The sequence below is a fragment of the Salmo salar genome, chromosome 28 (genome assembly GCF_965601325.2).
Source record: "Salmo salar chromosome 28, fSalSal1, whole genome shotgun sequence".
Classification (NCBI taxonomy): Eukaryota; Metazoa; Chordata; class Actinopteri; order Salmoniformes; family Salmonidae; genus Salmo; species Salmo salar.
The window spans coordinates 21,439,253-21,463,497 of NC_138318.1; the positions used below are offsets into that span (position 1 = coordinate 21,439,253).

The window sequence follows — 24,245 nt, forward strand, 5'->3', positions numbered from 1 at the left end:
ACAAACATGTTTACTCTGCTGAAGGTACCAGTCTGTGACTACCATGGCATAGGTAAAATTGACAGTATGTATCCAAAAGATGGCGAGCTAGCTATATGATTTAGCTGATGGCTTTCAAAGTTCAATACAGGACTGTAATGTTAGCTAGCTAACTTACCTAGTCCAACTAGGCTAGCATGCTAGCTAAAGTTGCGATACATCTAATTGGCAATCTTCTGTTTTGAAGGGAAAAAAATTATGGTATTGCATCACTTCTCAGCTGTAGTCTAAATGGATTCCCCATCAGTTCAGCCTGAAAATCCCTCTGGTAATCTTTGGTCACCACCGTAAGCATCATTCTTGAGAGCCGCAAGCCACTGGCAGCATCGGGGCAAATCTCTGGTAGGTAGAACAGTGAAAGATGACTTGTGCTTGTTTGTAATTAGCACAGCCAGACACAGAACACCACACAGGCATGATGAAAAACGTTTGTGAAAAACAAACATTTTCAAGAAAATCTTGCCTAGAGAACTTCTGAGATTACTGTGTGTTGGTTGTTCGAAGTAGTTAAACAGTTATCCAAGTTTATGGGCACGCTCCATCTACCTAGCGGGCAGTATCTGCATTCCCTATGAATGCTGGACTTGTGGTTCACTATGAACAGACGAATAAACAGGAAGTCGAAACTTCCCGATACTGCCAGTGAAAGGAAAATGCACTTGTTCTAGCTTGTGGTTTTGATCATATTGATGTTTATGACAAAAACTTATTGTTGTTACTACAGTAATTACTATATGCCGTGGCAGAGCCAGGGTGAAATTTCACTTGATTGATTGACCTTACCCTGACTAACTAATACATAAGTAAATTCAGCAAAAAAAGAAACGTCCCTTTTTCAGGACCCTATCTTTCAAAGATAATTCGTAAAAATACAAATAACTTCACAGATCTTCATTGTAATGGGTTTAAACACTGTTTCCCATGCTTGTTCAACGAACCATAAACAATTAATGAACATGTACCTGTGGAATGGTTGTTAAGACACGAACAGTTTACAGACGGTAAGCAATTAAGGTCACAGTTAAGAAAACTTAGGACACTAAAGAGGCCTTTCAACTGACTCTGAAAAACACAAAAATAAAGATGCCTAGGGTCCCTGCTCATCTGCATGAACGTGCCTTAGGCATGCTGCAAGGAGGCATGAGGACAGCAGATGTGGTCAAGGCAATAAATTGCAATGTCCATACTGTGATATGCCTAAAACAGAACTCCAGGGAGACAGGACGGGCAGCTGATCATCCTCGCAGTGGCAGACCACGTGTAACACCACGTGCACAGGATCGGTACATCCGAACATCATACCTGCGGGACAGGTACAGGATGGCAACAACAACTGAGTTACACCAGGAACGCATAATCCCTCCATCAGTGCTCAGACTGTTGTAAGGCAGGTCCTCACCAGACATCACCGGCAACAATGTCACCTATGGGCACAAACCCACCATCGCTGGACCAGACAGGACTGGCAAAAAGTGCTCTTCACTAACGAGTTGCGGTTTTGTCTCACCAGGGGTGATGGTCAGATTTGCGTTTGTCTTTCGAAGGAATGAGCGTTACACCCGAGGCCTGTACTCTGGAGCGGGATTGATTTGGAGGTGGAGGGTCAATCATGGTCTGGGGCCGTGTGTCACAGCATCATCGGACTGAGCTTGTTGTCATTGCAGGCAATCTCAACGCTGTGTGTTACAGGGAAGACATCCTCCTCTCTCATGTGGTACCCTTCCTGCAGGCTCATCCTGACATGACCCTCCAGCATGACAATGCCACCAGCCATACTCCTCATTCTGTGCGTGATTTCCTGCAAGACAGGAATGTCAGTGTTCTGCCATGGCCAGCAAACTTGGTTCTATTTGTGTCTCATTGTTTTTTAGGAGCATATACCCACGTGGGTGATTGAAAGATGAACTGAGGTCCACACTCCAGTCCAGTTGGTGGTGGGAATGCACCTTAAAGTTGGTGGCCAACCGCCATATAAAGTCCATAGAAGAAGAAGAAGCCTGAAGGAGGAGAGATTACTAGAAACAAACTCTGTTTTCCCTTTTATCTGTGGATTAATTGTCGGAGTAGAGGATCTTGTGCATTTCAGGTAAAATAACAACCCAATGTTCATATCCCAGGACAAATAAGCTAGCAACAGCAAGCTAGCTAGCTAAATTGCCATAAATGTTTGCTTTTTCGACCTGTCCTCAAATAATATAGTTGTTTCAGAGTTCATCTTGATATTTTAACCTGTGTGTCCTGATCGCAAGCGGTCTGGTAAGAATGTTATTCTAAAATGTATTCAATACATTTTTTCTTCATTCATCTACACACAATACCCCATAATGACAAAGCAAAAACTGTTTTTAAATTTTAATTTATTTATTGCAAATTGATAAAAAATAAACAGAAATACCTTATTTATATAAGCATTGCTCGAAATTGAGCTCAGGTGCATCCTGTTTCCATTGATCATCCTTGAGATGTTTCTACAACTGGAGTCCACCTGTGGTAAAATCAATTGATTGGACATGATTTGGAAAGGCACACACCTGTCTATAAGCTCCCACAGTTGACAGAGCAAAAACCAAGCCATGAGGTCGAAGGAATTGTCTATAGAGCTCCGAGACGGGATTGTGTCGAGGCACAGAACTGGGGATGGGTACCAGAAATATTAGCATTGAAGGTCCCCAAGAACCCAGTGGCCTCCATCATTTTTAAATGGAAGAAGTTTGGAACCACCAAGACTAGAGCTGGCCGCCTGGCCAAACTGAGCAATCGGGGGAGAAGGGCCTTGGTCAGGGAAGTGACCAAGAACCCGATGGTCACTCTGACAGTGCTCCAGAGTTCCTCTGTGGTGATAGGAGAACCTTCCAGAAGGACAGCCATCTCTGCAGCACTCCACCAATCAGGCCTTTATGGTAGAGTGCCCTCACGGAAGCCACTTCTCAGTAAAAACACATGACAGCACCTAAAAGACTCTCAGACAATGAGAAACAAGATTCTCTGGTCTGATGAATGCCAAGTGTAATGTCTGGAGGAAACCTGGAACCATCCCTACGGTGAAGCATGGTGGTGGCAGCATCATGCTGTGGGGATGTTTTTTAGCGGCAGGGACTGGGAGACTAGTCAGGATCGAGGGAAAGATGAACAGAGCGAAGTACAGAGAGATCCTTGAAGAAAACCTGCTCCAGAACACTCAGGACCTCAGACTAGGGCCAAGGTTCACCTTCCAACAGGAGTGCAGGAGTGGCTTTGGGACAAGTCTCTGAATGTCCTTGAGTGGCCCAGCCAGAGCCCAGATTTGAACCCGATCAAACATCTCTGGAGACCTGAAAATATCTGTTCAGCAACGCTCCCCATCTAACCTGACAGAGCTTGAGAGGATCTGCAGAGAAGAATGGGAGGAACTCCCCAAATACAGGAGTGGCAAGCTTGTACCGTCATACCAAAGAAGACTCAAGGCTGTAATCGCTGCCAAAGGTGCTTCAATAAAGTGCCGAGTAAAGGATATGAATACTTATGTAAATGTGATATCAGTTTATTTTTATAAATTTGAAAAAATGCCAACCTGTTTTTGCTTTGTCATTATGGGGTATTGTGTGAAGATTGATGGGGCAAAAAAACCGATTTCATCCATTTTAGAATAAGGCTGTAATGAATGAGACATCTCACAGACACATGTTTGTTAGCTAGTTACACCGCACACGTATAGTTATTCCAAGACTAATATGAATCAAAGCCAAAGTCATTCCTTTACTCTCCCCCATCATCATCAAAACATTTCTACAGTTTTTCTTCTAAGAGGCACTGAGCCTAGTTAGCTATAACGTTAGACTACAGTACAGTTTAGGTATAGCAAACTTGGTTATCTTGGCCGGTAGTGGTACTAGCAAGCCCCGTTATGCTGAATCAATCACCAAATGTTACTGTACTGAACAACACTGCCAGTGTCACAGTGACTTGTGTAAAAAGAGAGCTTATATTGCTAGCTAGCTACCGACCACAAAACAACTTACTCGTTTGTCATTTATCCTCCTGAGTCCTGGTCCAGCTGGTCTAGGCTGCCGCCGCTGCTTGCTGGTTTTGCAATTATTTTTCTCACTGTCTCAACTCCTCTAAAGTGTATTCTGTCTGTATGTTCCTATGTAAAAGAATATAACAAATAAAATGTGTCATCCAGCTCTTCTTGGAAAGATGAATCATCAGAAGCAGCCATTGTAGCTAATTATTCAGACATCTTGGATAGACAGTGACTGCATGGTAATATAGCTCCTGTGAACCTGTAAACTAGTACTGCCCCCATTTTGAAAAATCTGCCTTCAAGGGTGGGAACTTGGAAATATGGCTCCCGTCAGGCTGTATGTAGTCTTTACAAAGCAAGGGTAAATGAGTCAACCTAGATATCCTGCAATGTCCTGGCAGATAGGAATATTGTTAAATCCAATGGACCCAAACTCTTATAGACCTATATCCATCCTGCCCTGCCTTTCTAAAGTCTTTGAAAGCCAAGTTAATAAACAGATCACTGACCATTTCGAATCCCACCGTACCTTCTCCGCTGTGCAATCCAGTTTCCGAGCTGGTCATGGGTGCACCTCAGCCACGCTCAAGGTACTAAACAATATCATAACCGGCATCGATAAAAGACAGTACTGTGCAGCCGTCTTCATCAACCTTGCCAAGGCTTTCGACTCTGTCAATCACTGCATTCTTATCGGCAGACTCAACAGCCTTGGTTTCTCAAATGACTGCCTCACCTGGTTCACCAACGACTTCTCAGACAGAGTTCAGTGTGTCAAATCGGAGGGCCTGTTGTCCGGACCTCTGGCAGTCTCTATGGGGGTACCACAGGGTTCAATTCTCGGGCCGACTCTTTTCTCTGTATATATCAACGATGTCGCTCTTTCTGCGGGTGATTCCCTGATCCACCTCTATGCAGACGACACCATTCTGTATACATCTGGCCCTTCTTTGGACACTGTGTTAACTAACCTCCAAACGAGCTTCAATGCCATACAACACTCCTTCCGTGGCTTCCAACTGCTCTTAAATGCTAGTAAAACCAAATGCATGCTTTTCAACCGTTCGCTGCCCGCACCCGACCGCCCGACTAGCATCACTACTCTGGACGGTTCTGACCTAGAATACGTGGACAACTACACATACCTAGGTGTCTGGCGAGACCATAAATTCTCCTTCCAGACTCATATCAAACATCTCCAATCCAAAATCAAATCTAGAATCGGCTTTCTATTTCACAGCAAAGCCTCCTTCACTCACTCACGCCGCCAAACTTACCCTAGTAAAACTGACTGTCCTACCGATCCTCGACTTCGGCGATGTAATCTACAAAATAGCTTCCAATACTCTACTCAGCATCCGTTTCGTTACCAAGCGCCTTATACCACCCACCACTGTGACCTGTATGCTCTAGTCGGCTGGCCCTCGCTACATATTCGTCGCCAGACCCACTGGCTCCAGGTCATCTATAAGTCTATGCTAGGTAAAGCTCCGCCTTATCTCAGCTCACGATAACAACACCCACCCGTAGCACGCGCTCCAGCAGGTATATCTCACTGGTCATGTTGTTGTTTCTGTCGCACTGCTTTGCTTTATCTTGGCCAGGTCGCAGTTGTAAATGAGAACTTGTTCTCAACTAGCTTACCTGGTTAAATAAAGGTAAAATAAAAAATAAAAAATGTCTCTATTGATCAAGGCCAACCATATCTACTCGCTGTTAGCGTGATGTAATCGTGCAATCAGCGAAACACAATAATTGCTCTAAAATATGACACCATACATTTTTAGATCAGACAGCAGGCTCAATCAAATAACCAATTGGTTGAACTCTCCCAGGGTGAAAATAAAAAAAATACAGCTCTAATGCATAATTATGTCTGAAACACCCTCTCATCACTCATAATTATGTAGGGAGACTAGAAAAACACTCCAAAGTGTCTAGCGGTGAAGTTTACCTTTAAATAATTTATTTTATTATTTTGTTTTAGCTTGATAAGGTCATTTGAAGCTCAGTTGGTAGAGCTTGGTGCTTGTAAAGCCAGGGTAGTGGGTTCGATTCCTGGGATCACCCATACCTAAAATGTATGCACACATGATTAAGTATTGGATAAAAGCGTCTGCTAAATGGCATATATTATAAGAGATTTTACTAAATGGCCAAAATATACACATAACAGGTTTTAATAGCACACACTGGCAGTACCGCTAGACCTTGCTGCCTCATCAGCAAACCCTCTTTCGGGACAGGGACCTGGTTCCCCTGCAGGTTATATATTTTTTCAATATTTCATTTTTTATTGTTTCAGGACAACACAATAATCAAATTGCACATATTCTGAACTGAAGACAAACAAGATGACATGAAATATCAACCTGGAGGTTGAGGTGACGGAGGCGGGACAGGTCCCTCAGGGCCCCGAGCGCCATCATCCAGGAGGTGGTTGTGGCTGAGGTGCAGTTTCCTGAGGTTCTCAAACTTCTCCAGCCCCAGAACGTCCAGCTGTTTTGGTCTAGGCAGAGCTCCAGAAGAGAGGACAGGCTGTGGGAGAAGTCAGGCAGGAGCCACCGAAGCTGGTTGTAGCTCAGGTCCAACCTCTCCAGGAAAGAAAGGGATGATAGGGCCTGGAAAATACAGATTTTCTTAATGATATGCTGTATGAGAAATTATTCCTCAAAAGATAACAATATGACAAAGTGAAAATATATACTGCTCAAAAAAATAAAGGGAACACTTAAACAACACATCCTAGATCTGAATGAAATAAATAATCTTATTAAATACTTTTTTCTTTACATAGTTGAATGTGCTGACAACAAAATCACACAAAAATAATCAATGAAAATCCAATTTATCAACCCATGGAGGTCTGGATTTGGAGTCACACTCAAAATTAAAGTGGAAAACCACACTACAGGCTGATCCAACTTTGATGTAATGTCCTTAAAACAAGTAAAAATGAGGCTCAGTAGTGTGTGTGGCCTCCACGTGCCTGTATGACCTCCCTACAACGCCTGGGCATGCTCCTGATGAGGTGGCGGATGGTCTCCTGAGGGATCTCCTCCCAGACCTGGACTAAAGCATCCGCCAACTCCTGGACAGTCTGTGGTGCAACGTGGCGTTGGTGGATGGAGCGAGACATGATGTCCCAGATGTGCTCAATTGGATTCAGGTCTGGGGAACGGGCGGGCCTGTCCATAGCATCAATGCCTTCCTCTTGCAGGAACTGCTGACATACTCCAGCCACATGAGGTCTAGCATTGTCTTGCATTAGGAGGAACCCAGGGCCAACCGCACCAGCATATGGTCTCACAAGGGGTCTGAGGATCTCATCTCGGTACCTAATGGCAGTCAGGCTACCTCTGGCGAGCACATGGAGGGCTGTGCGGCCCCCCAAAGAAATGCCACCCCACACCATGACTGACCCACCGCCAAACCGGTCATACTGGAGGATGTTGCAGGCAGCAGAACGTTCTCCACGGCGTCTCCAGATTCTGTCACGTCTGTCACGTGCTCAGTGTGAACCTGCTTTCATCTGTGAAGAGCACAGGGCGCCAGTGGCGAATTTGCCAATCTTGGTGTTCTCTGGCAAATGCCAAACGTCCTGCACAGTGTTGGGCTGTAAGCACAATCCCCACCTGTGGACGTCGGGCCCTCATACCACCCTCATGGAGTCTGTTTCTGACCCTTTGAGCAGACACATGCACATTTGTGGCCTGCTGGAGGTCATTTTGCAGGGCTCTGGCAGTGCTTCTCCTGCTCCTCCTTGCACAAAGGCGGAGGTAGCGGTCCTGCTGCTGGGTTGTTGCCCTCCTACGGCCTCCTCCATGTCTCCTGATGTACTGGCCTGTCTCCTGGTAGCGCCTCCATGCTCTGGACACTACGCTGACAGACACAGCAAACCTTCTTGCCACAGCTCGCATTGATGTGCCATCCTGGATGAGCTGCACTACCTGAGCCACTTGTGTGGGTTGTAGACTCCGTCTCATGCTACCACTAGAGTGAAAGCACCGCCAGCATTTAAAAGTGACCAAAACATCAGCCAGGAAGCATAGGAACTGAGAAGTGGTCTGTGGTCCCCACCTGCCGAACCACTCCTTTATTGGGGTGTCTTGCTAATTGCCTATAATTTCCACCTGTTGTCTATTCCATATGCACAACAGCATGTGAAATATATTGTCAATCAGTGTTGCTTCCTAAGTGGACAGTTTGATTTCACAGAAGTGTGATTGACTTGGAGTTACATTGTGTTGTTTAAGTGTTCCCTTTATTTTTTTGAGCAGTGTATAAGACAAAATGTTATACAATGGTAACAAATAATCCAAAAAGGTAAAGAATGACTCACGTTGGTCACAGATACCTTTTTTTAAAGTAGGTGTGTGGATCCAAAAACCAGTCAGTATCTGGTGTGACCACCATTTGCCTCATACAGCGCGACATCTCCTTCGCCTAGAGTTTGTCAGACTGTTGATCGTGGCCTGTGGAATATTGTCCCACTCCTCTTCAATGGCTGTGCGAAGTTGCTGGATATTGGCAAGAACTGGAACACACGTTGATCAATGGAAGAACTGGGACATTTTCAGCTTCCAGGAATTGTGTACATATCCTTGTGATATGTGCTGTCCGGGTGGCTGGTCTCAGACGATCCCTCAGGTGTATACGCCGGATGTGGAGGTCCTGTGCTGGAGTGGTTTCACGTGGTCCGCAGTTGTGAGGCTGGTTGGACGTACTGCCAAATTCTCTAGAACTACGTTGGAGGCTGCTTATGGTAGAGAAATGAACATGCAATTATTTGGCAACAGCTCTGGTGGACATTCCTGCAGTCAGCATGCCAATTACACACTCCCTCAAAACTTGAGACAACAAATCAAATTGTATTTGTCACATGCGCCAAATACAACAGGTGTCGACCTTACCATGAAATGCTTACTTACAAGCCCTTAACCAACAGTGGAGTTAAGAAAATATTTACAAAATAAACCAAAGTACATTTCTTTTATAAAATAGAAAAGTAACAAGAAAATTACATAATAATGAGGCTATATACAGGGTGTATCGGTACCGACTCAATGTGCGGGGGTACAGGGTAGTTGAGGTAATTGGTAAAGTGACTACGTAGACAGCGAGTAGTAGCAGAGTAAAAACAAAGGGGGGGGGGGGGGGGGGGGTCAGTGTAAATAGTCCAGGTGGTCATTTGATCCATTTTTCAGCAGTCTTATGGCTTGGGGGTAGAAGCTGTTAAGGAGCCTTTTGGTCCTAGACTTGGTACTCTGGTACCGATTGCCGTGCTGTAACAGATAGACTATTCTATGACAGGAGTGACTGGAGTCTTTGACCATTTTTTGGGCCTTCCTCTGACACTGCCTAGAATATAGGTCCTGGATGGCAGGAAGCTTGGCCCCAGTGATGTACTGGGCAGTACGCACTACCATCTGTAGCGCCTTACGGTCAGATGCCAAGCAGTTGCCATACCAGGCGGGGATGCAACCGGACTGGATGCTCTCGATGGTGCAGCTGTACAACTTTGAGGATCTGGGGTCCTATGCCAAATCCTTTCAGTCTCCTGAGGGGGAAAAGGTGTTGTCGTGCCCTCTTCACGACTGTCTTGGTGTGTTTGGACCATGATAGTTTGTTGGTGATGTGGACACCAAGGAACTTGAAACTCTCGACCGCTCCACTTCAGCCCCGTCGATTAATGGGGGCCTGTTCGGCCCTCCTTTTCCTGTAGGCCACGATCAGTCCCTTTGTCTTGATCATGTTGAGGAAGAGGTTGTTGTCCTGGCACCACACTGCCAGGTCTCTGACCTCCTCCCTATAGGCTGTCTCATCATTGTGTCGTCAGCAAACTTAATGATGGTGTTGGAGTCGTGCTTGGCTACACAGTTGTGGATGAACAGGGAATACAAGAGGGGATTAAGCACATACCCCTGAGGGGCCCCAGTGTTGAGGATCAGCGTGGCAGATATGTTGTCGCCTACCCTTACCACCTGGGGGCAGCCCATCAGGAAACCCAGGTTCCAGTTGCAGAGGGAGGTATTTAGTCCCAGGGTCCTTAGCTTAGTGACTTCACAGATGTTCAACGCTGAGCTGTAGTGAATGAACAGCATTCTAACATAGGTGCTCCTTTTGTCCAGGTGGGAAAGGGCAGTGTGGAGTGTGACTGAGATTGCGTCATTTGTGGATCTTTTGGGGCGCTGTGCGAATTGGAGTGGGTCTAGGGTTTCTGGAATAATGGTGTTGGTGTGAGCCATGACCAGCCTTTCAAAGCACTTCATTTTTGACATGTGTTTTTCTGGATTTTTTAGTTGTTATTCTGTCTCTCACTGTTCAAATAAACCTACTCTTAAAATTATAGACTGATCCTTTCTTTGTAAGTGGGCAAACGTACAAAATCAGCAGGGGATCAAATACTTTTCCCCCCCACTGTAGGTATTACAGACTCGGTCTGGGAGAGGTTAAAAATGTCAGTGAAGACACTTGCCAGTTGGTCCGTGCATGCATTGAGTACACGTCCTGGTAATCCGTCTGTCCCCGCGGCTTTGTGAATGTTGACCTGTTTAAAGGTCTTGCTCACATCGGCTCCGGAGAGCGTGATCACACAGTCATCTGGAACAGCTGGTGCTCTCATGCATGCTTTAGTCTTGCTTGCCTCGAAGGGAGCATAAAAGGCATTTAGCTCGTCTGGTAGGCTCGCGTCACTGGGCAGCTCGTTGCTGGGTTTCCCTTTGCATTCCGTAATATTTTTCAAACCCTCTCACATCCAATGAGCGTCAGAGCCGGTGTAGTAGGATTCAATCTTAGGCCTGAATTGACGCTTTGTTTGATTGTTCAGCTGAGGGGATAGCGGGACTTCTTATCCGTCCGGATTAGTGTCCCGCTTCTTGAAAGCAGCAGCTCTAGCCTTTAGCTAGGTGCGGATGTTGCCTGTAACCCATGTCTTCTGGTTGGGAAATGTACATATGGTCACAGTGGGGACGTCGTCGTCGATGCACTTATTGATGAAGCCGGTGACTAAGGTGATATACTCCTCAATGCCATTGGATGAATCCCGGAACATTTTCCAGTCTGTGCTAGCAAAACAGTCCTGTAGTGTAACATCCGCATCATCTGACCACTTCCGTATTGAGTGAGTCACTGGTACTTCCTGCTTTAGTTTTTTCTTGAAAGCAGGAATCAGGAGGATAGAATTATGGTCAGATCTGCCAAATGGAGGGCGAGGGAGAGCTTTGTACACGTCTCTGTGTGTGCAGTAAAGGTGGTCTAGAGTTTTTTTTTCTCCTCTGGTTGCACATGTGACATGCTGGTAGAAATTAGGTCAAACGGATTTTAGTTTGCCTGCATTAAAGTTCTCGGCCACTAGGAGCGCCACTTCTGGATTAGCATTTTCTTGTTTGCATATGGCCTTATACAGCTCGTTGAGCGCAGTCTTCGGTTTGTGGTGGTAAATAGACGGCTACGAATAATATAGATGAGCACTGTCCTGGTAGATAGTGTAGTCTACAGCTTATCACAAGGTATTCTACCTCAGGCGAGCAATACCTCGAGACTTCTTTAATATTAGACATTGCGCACCAGCAGTTATTGACAAATAGATACACACCCCTGCCTCTCATCCTACCAGACATAGCTGCTCTGTCCTGCCGATGCACGGAGAAACCAGCCAGCTCTATATTATCTGTGTCGTCTTTCAGCCACGTCTCGGTGAAACATAAGATATTACAGTTTTTAATGTCCCGTTGGTAGGATAGTCTTAATCGTAGATCGTCCAGTTTGTTTTCCAATGATTGCACCTTGGCCAATAATACGTAGGGTAGTGGTGGTTTACCTAGTCGTCAGCGAATTCTTACAAGGCACCCCGCCCTCCTCACCCTTTTTTCCCAGTCTTTTCTTCATGCTGATCTGTGGCATTATGTTGTGTGACAAGACTACACATGTTAGGGTGGCCTTTTATTGTCCACAAGGTGCACCTGTGTAATGATCATGCTGTTTAATCAGCTTCTTGATATGCCACATCTGTCAGGCGGATGGATTATCTTGGGAAAGGAAAAATACTCACTAACAGAGATGTAAACAAATTTGTGCACAAAATGAGAGAAATAAGCTTTTTGTGCATATGGAACATTCCTGTGATCTTTTATTTCAGTTCATGAAACCAACACTTTACATTTTGCGATTATATACTTTAGCACTTATTAATGAAGCTGGTGACTGATGTGGAAAACTCTTCAATGCCATCGGATGAATCCCAGAACATATTCCAGTCCTGTTATGGTCAGATTTGCAAAATGGAGGGCAAGGGATAGCTTTGTATGCATTTCTGTGTGTGGAGTAAAGGTTCTTCACCTCTAATTGCATACATGACATGCTGGTAGAAATTAGGTGAAACGGATTCAGTTTTCCTGCATTAAAATCACCGGCCACTGGGAGTGCAGCATCTGGATTCATTTTTTTTATATATATATTTTTTTACTTCAGTTTGTTTTAGTAAATATTTTAACACTTAAAAAAAATAAAACTGTATTGTTAAGGGCTTGTAAGTAAGCATTTCACTGTTGTATTCGGCACATGTGACAAATAAAATCTGATTTGTGTCTGCAAATCATTCTGTGAGGTCAGGAGGATGCGAAGCGACCAGATCCCAGTGAAGAAGTCACTCTGTAGCTCAGTCAGCTTTTTATTACTCAGGTCCAGGAGCCACACCGTGAGGGGATGTGGGTGAAGGCACGAGACTTACAGTCCACCAGGTATGAGGCTTCGTAGCACAGGCATTAGTTGGGACATCTTGAAAATGATGTCTAAAAGGGACTCTTTGATGTCCCAACTGACATTAAGGTAAGGGTTAAGTTTAGGCATGGTATCTACTATATATATATATATATATATATAACTATATTATTGACTGTATGTTTGTTTTACTCCATGTGTAACTGTGTTGTTGTATGTGTCAAACTGCTTGCTTTATCTTGGCCAGGTCGCAATTGTAAATGAGAACTTGTTCTTAACTTGCCTACCTGGTTAAATAAATAAATAAAAAATGTTAGGATTAGGTTAGGGACGTCCCAAGGTTTCTGGATAGCACTAACTATCTTGATGGCCCCGGACATAGTGATTATGTCACCCAGGTCTAGTACAGTGGATACGCTGTGTCGTACACGTAGAGGTCTCATTTATGAATCTGGAGGATGTATCTGTCACTGTTTGCAAGTAGTATTCACAACCTGGATCCCCCAAGATGTTGTTGATTCTGTTTTTCTAATGGGAAAAATACACACTCTGTAGCTGTTATGGGGGGAAAAAAAATGCCATGTGTACAGTTCAGTTGATGCCGTTGGTGAACATCGAACATTCCTGATTAGATTGAACATCAAGCATGCAATGTCAGATATGGTCAATTTTGGGTGGATTCCCAAAATAGGAATATTTTCCACAATATAAAACCCATTACTTCCAGAACATTGATGAGATTAGCACTTTTGTCCATAGGTAATTTGCCAACAAAAAGGTTTATATAGATTCATTAACAAGTACTTAGTCCTGTAAATCTATATCAACATTTTGCAATCAAAATATACAATATAAAGAGTTATTCTTACCTCAACAGGACTTCCTGGATAAATAAGGTACCCTAGTCCAATCATATCTCCAGCACAGTCCGTGAAACAGTCTTCTCCACTATTAGACTTCAGATTAGACCAGCAGGTACCCAGTGGAATGTAATGACATTACCTGCAGATTCTCACTTCCTACTTTACCATCACAGACACCAAAATTACCTGTAAATTACAGTCCATTTGAATGACAACTTGGACTCCCTTCACTTATTTTGTTCATCATCCGTCCAGAGTTCTCTGAAGCAACAAGCACAGCAGCGTGCTTTATTTGACTACCGGGCAGTTTGAGAAACAATAATCCTTTATCCATTTGAATAATTAATTGAATGTCCAGGTAATCAAGGGATTCTGTGAGGACAGTTCTCTAATCAAATCTATTCCAAAATAACCAGAGAAATTCTAATTGCAGTGTTGTCAAATTATAGCAAATGGGAATGATTGAACAACTTATGTGATAGATAATTTTACTTATATGCCACCAGTGCCACTAACATGTTTTAGTTGGTGTATAATGGGTGGCTTGCCAGGTATGACCATGCACATTGAATACAGTCATGATTAAACGGTAGCCTACTGCAGCCTTGTGAAACCAGACCGATCTCGTGATAGCTCACATCCGGTTTCACTCCACGTGAAAGTAAACGTGAGCGCAGTGTCCAGTCTGGTTTCACGAGGCTAGGCCTACTGCACTATTGAGTGACCATTCTTTTGCAGAGACAATTTGTGATATTCTACAGTTCCATATACACCAAGTCATAGCAAAAATTCAAGTCCTACAAACAGAAAATAAATTATTTGTTTCCTTGCCTTGCAAAAAGCGATTGAAATTACAGTATTAGTCAGAATTTTTGTTACTTTTATTTTAGAAAATGTATTTTTAAAGTGTGGCATTTCAAGTCACATTTTGTTTAAAATACAGAAAACAGACAATTGTAGAACATGGATACAGCAAAAAGGAAATGACAGAAAATAAAGCTAACAAGCCTTTCTGACTGCTCTATTTTCTCTTTCTGAAGAAATGAAATTGAGAAGGAGGGTGGATGGGGAGGACGATGAATGGATGGAGGGGGGGGATGAGTGAGACGATGATGAAGTTAGTTAAAGGAAACTATGGTTGCTTCATGGTTTATGTTTTAAATTATTTATAAAGTCTAATTTAAGATTAACTCTTTTCCTCTTTATTTTTTTGTTGTCTTTTTCATAAATGGTTTGATCTTCTGGAATACCAGGGCCCCTCAGCGCTGTATCTTCCTGGTCTCTGACACCGAGGGCTAGGAATGCCAACCTTGTCCGGCAGTGGGGACACACTGCCAGCCGTGCAGCCTTCCTGTCCCCCGCCGTGTTGCCTACCCTGGCTGGCCGGACCCACGCTGCCCTGTGCCGACTCAAGAAGATAAAGTGGTGTCCTTCTGTGTTTGCTGTGCTTGTGAACGTTGCATGGACTTCTGCCTTTCCACGTCTCTAAAATGTTTCTCAACCTACAGAGGGGAAGAACACTTGATGCATGATCCAATTCTATATGCCATTGTATCAAAAGTTATTTGTAAGAAATAAAAGGGCAAATGATATTTAAAATGTATCATAATTCCACAACAATGACAGATGAAGTAGTAGTAGGTAGGTGATACTCACTATTTTGCGTACATGACTTAAAGCGCTTCCCTCTTTGCCTTTGCAGTTATCAGCCTGGTATGGTGGCGAAATTACAACATCGTCCATGACCAGTATGTTCTTCTCCTGCCATTTACAGTCTTTGATGCTGCAGAACACAGTGCACATCATTAGATTAACACCTGGAAACATTTAACTGGTAAAACAGTCCCTGACCTTGAGCTGAGGAGTCAAGTCTATTTAAACAATGTGTTCTATTCTGATGTTTCTAAATAAAGCATTGTAATAATTGTATTCATTTATGGTTGACCAATCACACCGGTATAAATTCTGCACCTGCATTGTGGGGAAAAACTGAGGTGTCGGATTAGATTGTCGTTCCCGCTTCTTGCCAATTTAAACTAAGCTTAAGAGCCAAATCAGGTCAAGACCTCAAACGTCACCTGCCTAAACGTAGCCAGTATGACTGAAAAAAGGCGATTCAGTAGGCTCATTTCCATGGACAATGACGAAAATGGATCAATAAACTATTTTTTTCCTACTACTTCAATTTTGTCCTCAAATCAACTGCCCATATTAGTTAGCCAGTAATTCTTAATCGTATCCTACTCCACCCACTGATTCTCTGCCCCTCAGGAATTAATCAAGTTCATTGAATAAACATTTTACAAGGCACTTACGTTTTGTGAATAGTCTGGAATAGCAGCTGGCCCTCCGCAGAAACCCCAGCACTGATTGCATAGGCTTGGGACAGCTTGTCCTCCTTCTCTGACCGTGCCCGATTGGCAAGCTGGGAGGAAGATGGCAGAGAGGAGAAAGTTAGGGGATCCGGAGTAAAAGGCACTCAACCAACGTGAGTCGAGGTGCAACCACAAACTATAAGAGCATTTGAAGGGAATAGGCGTGAAACGCAACTCTCGCCCTCAATTGAAAACACAATTGACAACCTTGACCAGAAACATCAAATCGAATTTTATTGGTCACATACACATGGTAAGCAGATGTTAATGCGAGTGTAGCGAAATGCTTGTGAGTAGCGAAATGCTTGTGAGGTGAGAACGTTGACAAGGAAGATTTAACAATGACTGACACAGATGGGTGGTTATTTGAGACAGGTGACAAATGTAGCTCATGTCATCATCATAAGTAAACCCACACTGGGCCTGTTAATATTTAGTTTTCCATACAAATATGCTAATCATAAGCAATTTATGAAGACCGAAGCATAGGCTACACTAATAGTCATTTAGCAGACTACAAAAACTTCTGTTCTACCTGATAATGAATTGCATCAACCTGGTATCCCAGGTCTAAATGAGTCCTTGATTAGTGGGGAAGAATGTAAAAAAAGCAGTGGAACTGGCTGAATTTGAGGGACCTACAGTATGACAGCAGATGAGGGCCTACCTTGCTAACATTCAGTGACGCTAGAGGAGGAAGAGTTTCAGTGCGGTCATTTATTATATCCACTTCAGAAACATAGGCTAAATTGATCAGGATGACGTCGTTGAGGTTTGGCTTCCCACTGGAGGGAGCACATTCTGGGAGGAACTCAAGTCAAGGTAAACAAACTGTAAATGTAGTAACATGCACACATGACAGTTGGTGTACTAGACTAGAGCATCAGTGACATTCAAAGAATCTCAAGACATGGATAAATAGAGTTCACATTCTTGGTATATACAAAAACACCCCATTATATCAAAGTTCCAGACAGCATGCATACATCCACATACTGCTATAAAACTACCTGAGCAAATAGAAATTATAATGGGCAGGCGCATACAGATGTCATGACATTTTAAGTTCATTGCTTTGAGCAGAGTAGGTGTGCATAAAAAATTAAATAAAACATATTTCTGGAACTAACACTCGCACTTAACTTTTTTCTTACTAGCTCTGACTTTGCTGATAGCTACTTTGAGAAAAAAATGTACTTACTGTGACTGTGGTATGTGGTTGTCTCACCTAGCTATCTTATTAAGATGAATGCACTAGCTGTAAGTCGTTCTGGTTAAGATTGTCTGCTAAATGACTTAAATGTAAGTGTAAAATGAAAATTGCACAACTGAGCATTTGGAAGGAATAGGCATGTCGCTCACGTGAGAGTCATGCCTATTCCTTCCAAATGCTCTTATGATTTTTTTGGTTGCACCTCATCTCACGTTGGTTGAGCGCCTTCTACTCCTCTACAGATATTTGACTGAGCAAGTATGACATCACCATCCGCAGCATTAGAATCTTTAACATTGAAATATGATGGTCTATTATCCCTATTAAAATGTAAAATATATCAGACAACATCAACACCATAGCTCACTGTAATAGAGTGGTAGACTGAGGAAGTCTCACTTGCCAGACGTTTGGCACTCCACCAGCGGCTGTAGTAAGACACTGAGGTAAGGTTGGGTCAGGTCTATCAGTCAGTGGCAGTACTGTCAGTCAGCTGAAATGACAACCAAGGTCAATGCTGCCACCTGTAGTAGCCTGGATCAACATACACAAGTCATAGCATGGCAATGAATAACAGCAAGCATCCTAAAGAAGGTTGAGGCATGAATGGAACAGAATAAAATAATGCACAACATAAGGCACTAAATGAAGAGATGGTGTGTCCTTCCACAATATAGGACTTAGCTTAGTATTGAACGTCTAGGCCTAAATACTGAAAATACACACATTCTCCTGAAGGTATATCTATCACCTCTGGATAGCTTGTAAAAAATTGCCAGGAAACATGGCAAAATGCTGGACATCCCTCATCAGCGGTGCGGATTGGTCACTTCAATCATGACATCTAAACAAAACACAGATGCTATTCTATTCAGCTCTTCATCCACAAAACATTCAATCACATACTACAACAATGGCTTTAACCAAAAGGAATGAATTGCCACTGTGGTTAAATTTTTACTTGCTTTGTTCCTGATGGGGTCTTTACGGTCTGCCACAATTTGACACCAACCGGTTCTCTCCTACTCAATTCAAATGCTCTGTGGGTGCTAAATTACAGATCCAGTCTCAGTGGACTGATATAGCTAGCAGAAAAATATATAGTTGAATGGCTAGCAATAGAAGCACGCATGTGACAACCAGTCACTGGAGCCCATGCAAGGTGGTCCCACGCCCACCCTGAGGAGTGTGGATTGCGAAGAGAAATATCCATAGCTTTTTCAGCTAGCTACGAGGTGTATTGAAAAGCCATAGTCGGCCAACATGATTAGCTTGTAAGTTAGCAAGCGTTATGCCGTTTCTGTCAGAATATGTAACGTCACTGACTTTGACAAATCAATCATTCCATGAGAGTTAGATTTGATGACTGACACTTACAAATATCAAACATAAAGACAGCCAACATATTACGGGACCATTTGGCGCTGTCTAAAGCTAGCTAACTAACTTGAGCTACCTAGCTGCTAGTTAGCATAGAGGTGCAATGAAATTCAGTGTTGCCATTTTTTATTGATATGTATGCAATCAGTCAGGTGGTCTGTTTAAAAACAGCCTCTGCGATGGTCAGTTGGCTAGTTAAGTTAACTATCTAGCAAGACTGTCACGCTAGCCAATATCAATTATACCATTTACAGTTAGTGAATCTGCCATGATGCCATGCCATACTGGATTCTGCCAAATAGTGATCCTAGTCGAGGATCAGCAGTTCTACCACGGATCACAACACATGTAAAAATAGCTAAGCACTAAAAGCTAAAAAAACATCAACATTAACCAAATGTAATACAGATGCAGGAGCGTACGACTCAGACAATCTTAATGAATTGTATTACAATTTTTCATGGGGTAATACAAAGCTAGCTAAGCAATTCGGCTAACTACGGTACTACTAATTACGCCTGCGCGGATCACTATTTGACACATGCCCTTGCAGGCAAACAGGCCAATGATACAATGGCATCCTAAAATTGAGAAAGGATACTCAAAGTCAACATCTTGGACTGGTAGTCGAAGGCCACCACCTCTCCTTGCAGACGCTGGCCCAAGCAAGTGAGACAAGAGACATGGCTTCCGACGCTAAAATACTCCCCCGGTCCAGGAGCCGCCATCTTCTCCGCCAGGAAACCGGAGCGCCAGTCGTACGTCAAATTAGTACGTGAGCTCGTCACTTGGAAGACTTCGGGGCTTGTCAAATCACGTAGTTACGTCCCATCTCACGATTTTCATTAATTCCACCGTTCTGTAGTTAGCTAGTATTTTAGCATTACATTAAGATTTTTACCAAGAATAGTATATTATAGGGTTTCCTCTCTAAAGTAAAAAAAAAAAAAAAAGGAGAGACACTCTCTTTCTGATTGGGAGGCATTAACTGATACCGATGGAACAGTTCCATGCAGTTACCATTCCAACAGTTCGATGCCTACCATCAGAACATCAACATGCACCTGCAAAGTTTGTCCCATTCCTCCCCCTGTTGTCAAGATTCAGAAATGCTTCTGCTGCAAAATATTTCCGTCCCGTCTATCACGCCATCAACCAGAATATCGTCACAATATCATCTTATTTGGATCCTTGATATTGTGTATTCACTTTAATTATGGAGGCCATACACACCCAAGGTATTTGGATGGCTGAAGCACTTCAGCAAAGAACGAAGAGCCAAGACAAACTTTGGTTGATTGCCACTCACATTGGGGATCCCAAAGCTGCCTTCCTTCTCGTGTTCCCCTTGACTTACTTTCTCAACCGACGGACTGGATTTGCAGTTGTCTGGGTGGCTGCTATTTCGGAGTGGCTTAATCTAGTCTTCAAATGGTAAGAGTAACGTCTATTTGGTCCATTATGCTTTTAAAAATGTTCAATTAACTTACCGGAAGTCTCGGCCCTATAGCTCTGCTGTCCGATGAATGCTTGATAAACTCTAAGAAAATCAACTATTCTGATCTAAAGTAATTATTTTACAAATCCAATGTTTCACTTACATTCTTTAACGCATAAACATTTATTTATGGTGCGCATATTACAAATACATCTCTGATATTTTATGCAACACGTTTGGATTCGTGGCATGTCCTTTTCTATTATTGGTCCGACGGTAAAACAAACGTCGGAACCTTAAAGAGTTGGAGGATGTAAGTATAAAGTCAAACATATTTTGACCTTCTGTGGTGTACATTTTCAATTTAGAATTTTAATTCCAATGCAGGATGCTCTTTGGGGAGAGGCCATTCTGGTGGATTGGAGAATCCCGTTTATTTGAGAAAAACCCTCCCAAACTCCAACAGTTTGCCTCAACTTGTGAAACAGGTCCAGGTTAGTGAGATGTAATACATTATTCCAAAAGCTTGGAATTCTCGTACATTTACAGCAACAAATCATCCAAATATTGTGCACATCATTTACTTGACCAGACAAACTGACTGTGAATTTACAACCATCGGTAATAATGTAATACCACAGTAATAGCACCCTATTTGACCAGTGGTGTTATTCCTCTCCATCTCTCAGGCAGTCCATCTGGTCATGCAATGGTAACAGCAGCAGTGTGGTGGGTGATGGCCTCATCCCTGGGTTCTCTTCTCTACTCCTACACACGCAGGTCTGACCATTAGTCAAATATATTTTCTATTTGTATTTTAAATGCAATAATTTTTTTATTGACTAAGGCAATCTATATTGTAAAATCTGTGTGAGCATGTTTGACATGGTTATTAAATAACCATTTTCATTGTCCATATTTGTTTTTACCCCCCAATCTATTTCAGCATGTTGCTATCAGCGGTTCCATATGTGCTGTATCTGCTGGGGTTAGTGGCAGTTGGCTTCTCTCGCATCTTCATCCTGGCACACTTCCCCCATCAGGTCATAGCTGGCTCTTTGACAGGTCAGAATCTACCTGTACTGTCTTGCGGAACTTTATTCAGGGGGATATAATCATTTGTTTTTTGTCGTGGGAGTTATGTATGTACAATACTGTACTTGATGTGTATAACCTACTGTATCTAACTTATTCTAAGGTTAACAAAGTTTTGTTAGAATATTCTAGAATTCTAGAACATCGTCTTCATTCTGAAGTGAGTGTCCCCAACTCTTTTCTTCAGGGTTCATTCTTGGGGTAGTTCTGAGCCGTCAGGTTCCAGAAGGTCGCCCTCTGGTGTTTTTTGTGAGTTCCAGCATTGGGCTACTCCTCAGTGCTTTCCTAATCCACTCAGGACTGACACGGCTGGGCTTCGACTTGTCCTGGTGAGTCTAGTCTACCCAATGTTTTCCCATATCATAAAGAAAATAGGGAATGTGATTACATCTATTTTAAAAGCAGCTTGCCTCATAACAGCTATAGCTCTAATTGCATTTAATATCATTTTTAACATTTTCAATTTCCAAGGTCCATTGCATTGGCTAAGAAGTGGTGCTCCCATTCAGAGTGGATTCGACTGGACACAGCCCCGTTTTCCTCACTCACACGGGACTGTGGTGCTATCCTGGGCTTGGGGCTGGCCCAGTACTGGAAGCCAGGTGGGTACACTCTCCCCTGTGCTCCACGTGCCCTGTGTCTGGCCCTCTGCTCCATGGCTCTCTACCATGTCCATCGACTGCCTCTACCAATCCAACCACAGCCCCTCTTCTACTTCCTGTTCTTTATCAAGTTTACCATCGTGCCCCAGGTGGTCATGATCTATGTACCTGGCTTTGTACACCTCCTTACACACAAAAAGAAAAATGATTAAAATGACACATTCCTCGGAAGTTCAACTCTGGACACTGAGAGAAACGTTTCTTTAGGTACTTTTCTTTTCATACACACTCCTGTATAAATGGGGAAATTGATGGCAATATGGGTGTTGAATTCTAAGGAAGGTGTCAGACAAATGCTGAATGGCAATTTTTCTGCTGATGATTGAAGATTGTATCATGCCCATTTGCAGGATATACAGTTGAAGTTGGAAGTTTACATGTACCTTAGCCAAATACATTTAAACTCAGTTTTTCACAATTCCTGACATTTAATCCGAGTAAAAATTCCCTGTCTTAGGTCAGTTAGGATCACCACTTTATTTTAAGAATGTGAAATGTCAGAATAATAGTAGAGAGAATTATTTATTTCAGCTTTTATTTCTTTTATCACATTCCCAGTGGGTCAGAAGTTTACATACACTCAATTAGTATTTGGTAGCATTGCCTTTAAATTGTTTAACTTAGGTCAAATGTTTCAGGTAGCCTTCCACAAGCTTCCCACAATAAGTTGAGTGAATTTTGTCCCATTCCCCCTGATAGAGCTGGTGTAACTGAGTCTGGTTTTTAGGTCTCCTTGCTCACACACACTTTTTCAGTTCTGCCCATTCATTTTCTATAGTATTGGGGGGGGGGGCTTTGTGATGGCCACTCCAATACCTTGACTTTGTTGTCCTTAAGCCATTTTGCCAAGCATACTTCCAAAGTTGTGGCGTCATTGTCCATTTGGAAGACCCATTTGCGACCAAGCTTTAACTTCCTGACTGATGTCTTGAGATGTTGCTTCAATATATCCACATAATTTTCCTTCCTCATGATGCCACCTATTTTGTGAAGTGCACCAGTCCCTTCTACAGCAAAGCACCCCCACAACATGACGCTGCCACCCCCGTGCTTCACAGTTGGGATGGTGTGCTTCGGCTTGCAAGCCTCCCCCTTTTTTCCTCCAAACATAATGATGGTCATTATGGCCAAACGGTTCTATTTTTGTTTCATCAGACCAGAGGACATTTCTCCAAAAAGTACGATCTTTGTCCCCATGTGCAGTTGCAAACCGTAGTCTGGCTTTTTTATGGCTGTTTTGGAGCAGTGGCTTCTTCCTTGCTGAGCGGCCTTTCAGGTTATGTCGATATAGGACTGGTTTTACTGTGGATATAGATACTTTTGTACCCGTTTTCTCCAGCATCTTCACAAGGTCCTTTGCTGTTGCTCTGGGATTGATTTGCACCTTTCGCACCAAAGTACGTTCACCTCTAGGAGACAGAACACGTCTCCTTCCTGAGCGGTATGACGGCTGCGTGGTCCCATGGTGTTTATACTTGCGTACTATTGTTTGTACAGATGAACGTGGTACCTTCAGGCGTTTGGAAATTGCTCCCTAGGATGAACCAGACTTGTGGAGGTCTACAATATTTTTTCTGAGGTCTTGGCTGACTTCTTTTGATTTCCCCATGATGTCAAGCAAAGAGGCACTGAGCTTGAAGGTAGGCCTTGAAATACATCCACAGCTACACCTCCAATTCACTCAAATTACGTCGATTAGACTATCAGAATTTTCTAAAGCCATGACATAATTTTCTGGAATTTTCCAAGCTGTTTAAAGGCACAGTCAACTTAGTGTATGTAAACTTATGACCCACTGGAATTGTGATACAGTGAATTATAAGTGAAATAATCTGTCTGTAAACAATTGTTGGGAAAATGACTTGTCATGCACAAAGTAGATGTCCTAACCGACTTGCCAAAACTATAGTTTTTTAACAAGACATTTGTGGAGTGGTTGAAAAACGAGTTTTAATGACTCCAACCTAAGTGTATGTAAACTTCCGACTTCAACTGTAGGCCAAATGTTTTTGGTGTTATTTTGTCTCAGCTTCTACGATGTGTCTGTCATTTCAAGCTATGTAAATAGCAGTGTAACCTTCTTCCTCCTTAGATATGTAACCAGCAGTGTAGCCTTCTCACTCCCTAGCTATGTAACCAGCAGTGTAACCTTCTCCTTCACATATGTATGCAATATCTCACTTTGTTTAGTTACAATTTGATTGACAAATGATCTGTAAGTAAAGGTAAATGGTGCCACATTCTGGTTAAACCTAATCAATTAATGACTCTGTTACAATCAAGTAGGCTAGTGTGCTGTTCCCTCAGGCGGGAGTTGATGTTATGCTTGGCATGTAACATTAAAGAAATAAAAAATGACCTGACAATGAAAATGTAAGGATTACTGTATGCTACATAAGCAGCTATTCATATCATTCACCTGGAAGATCAAAGCAAATAAATGACATGCATGCTGG

The 24,245-nt window shown here is 42.9% G+C and overlaps 2 protein-coding genes across 2 annotated transcripts; one reads left to right on the forward strand and one right to left on the reverse strand.

Moving 5' to 3' along the window:
- Positions 1–14,485: 14,485 nt before the first annotated feature.
- lsm12b (LSM12 homolog b) lies at positions 14,486–19,541 on the reverse strand. The gene is made up of 5 exons (XM_014179851.3): positions 19,196–19,541; positions 16,669–16,802; positions 15,942–16,051; positions 15,283–15,409; positions 14,486–15,128 (listed from the first exon to the last, which is right to left on the reverse strand). The coding sequence occupies exons 1-5, from the start codon at positions 19,320–19,322 to the stop codon at positions 15,036–15,038; spliced, it is 591 nt and encodes a 196-aa protein (XP_014035326.1). The 5' UTR covers positions 19,323–19,541; the 3' UTR covers positions 14,486–15,035.
- Positions 19,542–19,651: 110 nt separating this feature from the next.
- g6pc3 (glucose-6-phosphatase catalytic subunit 3) lies at positions 19,652–24,244 on the forward strand. The gene is made up of 6 exons (XM_014179850.3): positions 19,652–20,028; positions 20,420–20,526; positions 20,722–20,812; positions 20,979–21,097; positions 21,315–21,456; positions 21,599–24,244. The coding sequence occupies exons 1-6, from the start codon at positions 19,811–19,813 to the stop codon at positions 21,939–21,941; spliced, it is 1,020 nt and encodes a 339-aa protein (XP_014035325.1). The 5' UTR covers positions 19,652–19,810; the 3' UTR covers positions 21,942–24,244.
- Position 24,245: the final 1 nt, after the last annotated feature.